General features: G+C 33.7%; 1 protein-coding gene across 1 annotated transcript; it reads right to left on the reverse strand.

Moving 5' to 3' along the window:
- Positions 1-1,835: 1,835 nt before the first annotated feature.
- On the reverse strand, positions 1,836-6,412 carry LOC149529413 (glycolate oxidase 1). Its single transcript, XM_089810780.1, has 12 exons — positions 6,249-6,412; positions 5,879-6,048; positions 5,070-5,194; positions 4,824-4,870; positions 4,324-4,401; positions 4,042-4,166; positions 3,687-3,753; positions 3,500-3,562; positions 3,165-3,234; positions 2,958-3,058; positions 2,747-2,851; positions 1,836-2,226 (listed from the first exon to the last, which is right to left on the reverse strand). The coding sequence occupies exons 2-12, from the start codon at positions 6,013-6,015 to the stop codon at positions 2,041-2,043; spliced, it is 1,104 nt and encodes a 367-aa protein (XP_089666906.1). The 5' UTR covers positions 6,016-6,048; positions 6,249-6,412; the 3' UTR covers positions 1,836-2,040.
- Positions 6,413-7,173: the final 761 nt, after the last annotated feature.

The raw sequence follows: 7,173 nt of genomic DNA on the forward strand, positions 1-7,173 counted from the left end.
AATCATGGAAGTTATTCTAGTAATTGTGAATTTGAAATTGGGCTATGCTTATTTTTCTCATGATCTACCCTCTCTTTCATGTTATTTGTGACTTATGTTTTGATTCAAGTTCTGTTGACATGGACCTTATTGTAATTTTCTATTGACAAGGCCAACTTATAATTTTCATTTTGCAAGATCAGCCTTGTTGTAATTCCAATGACCTATCTTGTATATAAATATTGTAAATGTTCCTTGGAAAGAGATAAGAGAGTTATGAGTGAGAAATTGAAGATCTCTAAGCAAAGTTTTGGAAGAGTGGAGTTCGGTTTGTGAGATTGTTATTTTCTTACTATGGTGGAGAAGTAAAGGAAGTTATGCTATGTTGATGAAGTAGATAGAGTTGTGGAGGATATTTGCATTATTAGGGGAATTACTCCTTATATATTAATATTAGTTTTATTTATCTTGTCCTAGGATAATGAGTATTGGTTGCACAATTATTTTTGGTATCTTGCTAGTTTGGTAGTGACCCTTCATTTGCAAGTTCGAAGAAATGAGCTCCTATCTATAATTGGCAGTGATCCCCTAGTTGCAAATATGGAGAAGTGAGATCTCACTATCTTTATAATTAGACTAGATATAAATGATTTATCTTTGTGGGAAAGTGTCCACTATGGTGCTTAAAAATCTTGATGTTTTAGTTCATTATTTGTTACAGGCCTGCCAATCTGCATCTCCAATACTCATAGCTTCACAATGAATTGTCAACACAAAAGACATCCCCCTAAAACAATCTCCTCATTTATCCAAAATATAACACAAGCTCATTTAAATAATAAATACAATTCATTTTAGATACAATACTCAACACATAAGATAAACTCATAACAAAAAATATATACTATAATATTAACCATTTTCATTTACCATTTGCCATTTAACAATAAATTAACATAATAGTATAATTAATTTTGTTCATTTAACTATACTTTTTACATATTTGTTTGTATGCAGTTGTACTCAAACAATACTAAACGTCCAGCTAATATATAATACTTATCCAGTACACCCAAATCTTAGCAATACTCAATAATAACTTATGTATAATCAATCATTCAGTATCATATAATGCTAAATCGTATGGCATTGATCTAGGTAATCAATCATACAATATCAGCATCATCGTGAATCATGTAACAAACAAATGATCTAAAATGTTAGTACACTTAAATATTAGATATGCTTCTATTCAAAAGTATTTTTCATTCAATCTATATGAATTGATCATATTATCCAATAATCAAGCATAGTTGTGAATTATCTTCTCATCTCCATAAATAATACTTTTCAAAAAAGTAAATATGTCTATCTTTTTAAATTCCTAGATTTTATGCAGGGTCGTACTAATGGAACTTGAGGATGTCTTCTAACAAATGTTTGGAGACGTTCCACTACCCCTGTCTTATCTATCCCAGAAATGAGTAACCTATAATTTATCATATAGCCGCAAAAACCTTTTTCTGCATCCTATCATGGTATCTTGTGTTAAACAAAAATACTTTCAGTAGCATGAAACAAGATCACCTTTTATATGGCACTAATGGCCAGCCACATTGGCCAAAGCTGCTAATTTCTTATTAATAACTCTTCCATCAATTGTCTTTGTATTTTGCAACAATGGAAGACAGGATTGGACTCAATTTAGTTTTAAGGAATAGCCAAGCCAAGTCATTGATCACATCTTTTAACGCTCAGTGACTCTGCAGAGTGAACTTGTGTCCTATTTTCGTTTTGGATTTGTGTATATATTTTTAATTTAGTAGAAACTGACCATGCATTCTTAAAAAATCAGAAGAAAAAAAATTTACCTTATCAAATATATAAAAGCAAGAATAGTTCTCCTTACAAGTTGCTCCCTTAAAGGAACATTATACCATTACAGGAAATAAATAAAAATATTGTCCTAAACAAGTTTAGGACACTTGCACAATCAAAAGATACAGATTGTTGCATATGCACTGGATTAATCTACACATACTTATGTGAAAGCAGAGTACTTCAGAGCCTTGATAAGGATCGAAACACATCTGTCTCAGTTTGAATGTAATTGCGATTAATTTCCTTCACTGAACAACATCCTGATAAAGCCATTGTAAGTTCAAACTCATCTCGTAGCATTTGCAAAACTTTGCTCACTCCTGCTTCTCCCTCTGCAGCCAAAGCATAAACCACAGGCCTGCCAATCTGCATCTCCAATACAAGAATATGTTGTTAAATTTCTGATTTAAAGAACTTGAGACAAACCCATCTTAGCACAAGACAAGTCATACTAACATAGAAAATATATCAGTTTTCTGCAGTGATAAAATGAGATCAGGTTGCTTCAAGGGATTGTGGTGTAATGGTAATGGGCGCTCTCTAAGTGCATTACAGGTCGAAATCCACTTTGCCATTAACTGTAGGCCATTACTTAAGCAAACATGTGGTGAAGCTATGACAGAGAAAACATAGGCTATTATTTCAACTTAAACCAACTTTATAAAGATGCATTCCAGCATGACCAAGTTTAATTGTGGGCACATTTTAGAATTTGGTTTAAGATCCACATGTCATGGGAGTAGGAAAGTAAGAGGCTAAGAGTAATAGGATACTGGCATAATCTAAGAGTAAAGGGCATAAGAAAACAGTAATCAAAAGATAAAAAGTAACGGAAGAGGCAAGAAGAACCAAGTCCTCATCCAAGTAGTAAGCAAAAGATACTTACAAAAATACCAGAGGCTCCAAGGGCCAATGCCTTGAAGACATCCGTTCCTCGTCGAACTCCTCCATCTAGAAACACAGGGAGCCGACCTTGTGCAGCTTTTACAACCTGCATTCAGCCTCAAAATCAGATCATAACCTTGGCTGCTCAAAGACTATGGAATTGTTTCTCCATTTATGGTATAAATTAGTTAAACAGGTGCTGAAGCACACACCTCTTCCAAACAACTTATTGTTGCTGAAACATAATCAAGCTGTCTGGCTCCGTGGTTTGACACAATTATACCTGCTGCACCTGCTTGGATGGCCAGCCTAGCTGCATAATATATAATAACAGACAATCACAATTATCAACTTGATTTAATATGGAAGTATATAACAATTTTTCATAATTCATCTTTCAAAGGAAGCCAAACACTTACTGTCCTCGGCAGTCAATACGCCCTTTACAAGTATTGGCAACTTTGTAATTGTCTGCAACCACTTAACATCCTACTCACAAACACGAGCTAAATATTTAGAACCCTGTCTCCTGCCCTCATTTTAGGATTTAGAAGATTCACAGTTGTAATCAGAAGTTTCAAGATTTGTTTGTAAAAGTATAATCAGACAAGCAAGTTTCCTTAGAATGACAAAGCTAGATGGCTGGGGTAGCAACAGAATCACAAAATTTTCTTAAAGCGTAGATCTGTGATTTTTGATCATTCAAATTAGAACCTTTTTTTCTTTCGAATATCTAAGCTCTATGAATACAAACCTTCCAACTCAATGATCTATCAATTTGACCAGCAACATATGAGGCTAGTCCAGAGTCTGTGGTCTGCAGGAAAATAACAATTATGGCATTATTAAAAAAACTGAAAAAAATTGCAGTTCATATTCAGGAATGACTATAGAAAATTGTATATCTCTGTTGCAGGGAATTCTAGAATGTAATGTCATACCTTATCCATCTTCCCAAGATCCAAGCCTTCAAAGTTCTTTAAGGTTAGATGTGGTGGCAAAGTAAATCTACATTTTAGATAAAGACAAGCTGAGCGGAAATCAATGAAGAATATGAAAATATCGAACTTAGTTATATGGGGCTTGAGGTTTGTTCAAAATCAATAGCTGATTCAGACAGAATCTCTGAACCTACATGATTGTTCACTCTCTCTTGGTCATAAAACTATATTCTAAGGGGCAGAAAATTAAATACCAAATGCTATATGAAAGATCTTTATAAAAAGGCCATTGTGAATAAAATGAAGTCTATTACAGATATGGATTAGAATGTTGAATTTTAAAGGAATTTCTTACCTGTTCTTTATATCAGCCTCCCTGCGCCCTAGTCTAGGTGTGTCAACTGTGAGTGCAATTGCCTTAAAACCAGCCTTTTCTGCTCTTCTAACAAGTTGTGCCACTACATGCCTATCCTTGTAAACCTGTTATCAAGATCAAATCTTACTCTTTGTACCTTGCCAATATAGTAGACTCTGCCCAAGAGGGTTAAACATACTCTGTTTCTGAGAACCTTAATAAAAACCCTGTATTGAAACAAACTCCAAATTCAGGACATGGAAATCAATGTAAGAGACCTACATAAAGTTGGAAGAAGCGGATGCCTGGTCCAGTTGAGGCAACCTCTTCAACACTTGATGTCGCCCATGATGAAAGTGTCTACAACAGATAATATGTTCAAGTCAAAAACACAAACACAATGAAACCCCTTCCATGCAGCAACTTTGGCTTTATTCTTGAAATCAGGATTTCCCCACAATCCGCACAGTTGTTGATTTCAAATCTTTTGTGTACTAGAGAGATTCATGATAAAATAAAAGAAGAATGGAACAGTGTAACACTAGGCTAAAGCTTAAATGTTTCAGGATGTAACCCTAAAGCTTAAAATGTTCCTTGATGTAACCATTTCAAGGTCAATGCTATCAAATTTCCACAAAATCCATGCTGACATTTGCTTGACCGACTTCTGGATTAGTTTGTGTACAAAACAATTCAAGGTTTTTAAACAGAGTTTCATCCAGAAACATTTCAAGCATTACTATGGACTGGAAATATCATGAATACAAGGCTAAAATTCAAACCATTATAGTTCCTGCAGCTGATGCCGCTCTTGCTGTAGCCAACTCTCCTACAAGGAAGAATACAAGATCATTTCATTATCCATCCAAAATTGATTGTACTCTTCTCATGGAGGTAGTATGCTACCAAAAGAAAGTGAAGCCTTCAAAATTTATAACATGTGCTGACAGACCTAAGATAGATTTCCAAAATATGCTTTAATATTCATGTTAAGACTATCTTTCACTTAGAAATAACAGAATCCATACCTTCAGGATGAGCCATTCTCTGCATGGCTGTGGGAGCAATCATAATAGGCATGGATATTTTAAACCCCAGTACAGTAGTAGTCATGTCCACATTTGATACATCAATTAATATCCGTGGGCGGAATCTGACACATTAAGTTGAGAATTTTCAACATGATTTCTTAGAAAATTTCCCGTGGTTAAAAAGCAGGGATACAGATAACAAGTTTTGTGCCTTAATAAGCAAGGAAATTTGATGTGACAAACCTTGATTCATTACAATCGCTATTATTTTGCCTAATCTTCCTCCACTAAAAGAGCAGTGGGAACAAGATACTATGTTGCCTAATCCTTCTAGTTCTTCCAAAATAAGTGCAGCAGTATTTTTCTTAAAAAGGAATACATGTGATCTTTTTCTAAAAGCCGAAAACCATGTCTGATATATTTCCATGGAAGCTAGGTTATAATTGTGATTTTTCAAACCTGAGAGCCCACCCAAATATAGAAATCAAACAAAAAGACCAAATTCATATTGTATAATATAAAATGATCATCAAGCTACTGGGAACAGAGCACGCTCAATGCAAAATAGATCGTTAAAGAGCTCAGGAATATTTTTAATAAATTGAAATATGTTCGAACCTTTTGTAAAATAAATTAAAAATTCCTGAAATCCAATAGGAATTTTAACAGTTGATTAAAGTCGATATACTAGATAGAGTTTAATACAAAACAAAACAAGAATCAAAGAGGAATAACTGTAAAGTAGGCGCTCAAAAGGATTCAATAAGAATAAAAAAGGGGAATAACAAAAAAGGGATTTAAAATACCTGATTCTTGCAAAAGCATTGCGATTCTCTTTCAAAGTCCACTGATCTTCAGCACCAGAGGCATAATAATCAAATACCATTTTGGGCAACTTCTGCTTTGCCACAGCCTCATACTCGGATACGTTGACGATTTCCATCTTTGCTCAATACAAACTCCTTCAAAATCAACTCTGAAAAAAGGCAAAGCTCTTACATTAGAAATTGATGTACAATTAGCAGCCATGTCTCGAAACAGCCATATCTACAATCTAAATCAACATGAATTGCAACAAACAATAGAAAATTGGCAGCAACAAAAATATTGCAGCAACTTTGAGGCAATTTTGCAAGCTTAAAAAAAAGTGTGTAACAGAGAAAGCTGGAGAAAAACCTTTGTCTGCTGTGGGAGCAATGGCCACGCTACTCAGAGATTGAGCACTCTAAGCTAAAAATAGAACCATAACGGATCACCTCATTCACCCATAAAAGAACAAATAAAAACAGATTAAAGAAGATATAAAATAATACTAGATTCCTGTGGTTTTCCGCGACCATGAATTAGCATCTGATAGCTTTGTCAATATATTATGAAATTTAAACCTTATCTTCATGATTATTGACCCCTTTTCAACATTGTGGCATTCCTTGCTCTGGCTGCCAGGTGGCAACATACAATCTTTACATTTCAGATTTCAATAACCAAATTTGTATGGACACAGATTTATAAATCGGTTCACTTGAACAATAGGATAAGGTATTTATATAATAAGGGGATTATACTTGTCTATGGCTATGAAAATCTCTTAAAGAGGACATGGCCATCCTCAAATCATAGCTATACTTAGAATTATTATACTTACATACACACACATATATATACAAATGCATGCATGCATACATACATATATATATTCTTTTTATCATATAATTAAATTAAATTTCTTTATAGTAAACTATAGCAAAGTATTATTGTTGGAAAAGTGAATATGTTTTTAGGTTTTGGATTCGATTTTGATTTGTTTGTTTATATATTGTAACTAGTATAGGAGTGGTGTGGTTCTTTTTCAAATTTGAAAATTAATTAGAGCCTTTTATTCTACATTTCAAGAATTTAAATTCAATCAATAAATATGTTGGGATTAAGTAATTAACTTTGCAATCTAATGTATTTTGTATGCGTCCAACACTCTAAGAATAGGTACTTGAAATAGAGTAGTGTGATTTTGTGTAAAAAAATGGAAGTTTATTAGAGCCTCTTGATTCTACATGTTAAGAATTCAAATTTGATTGACAAATTTGCTAGGATTGAGTATTTT

This window comes from Cupressus sempervirens, chromosome 11 (genome assembly GCF_028749045.1).
Source record: "Cupressus sempervirens isolate cs-2001-9-10 chromosome 11, ASM2874904v1, whole genome shotgun sequence".
Lineage (NCBI taxonomy): Eukaryota > Viridiplantae > Streptophyta > Pinopsida > Cupressales > Cupressaceae > Cupressus > Cupressus sempervirens.

Coding starts and splice junctions, on each gene's coding strand:
- LOC149529413 (XM_089810780.1), bottom strand. CDS start 6,015: ATGGAAATCGTCAACGTATCCGAGTATGAGGCTGTGGCAAAGCAGAAG. Junction 3,059..3,164: donor CGTATTGACTGCCGAGGACA/GTAAGTGTTTGG, acceptor TATATTATGCAG/CTAGGCTGGCCATCCAAGCA. Junction 2,852..2,957: donor CAATAAGTTGTTTGGAAGAG/GTGTGTGCTTCA, acceptor GGCTGAATGCAG/GTTGTAAAAGCTGCACAAGG.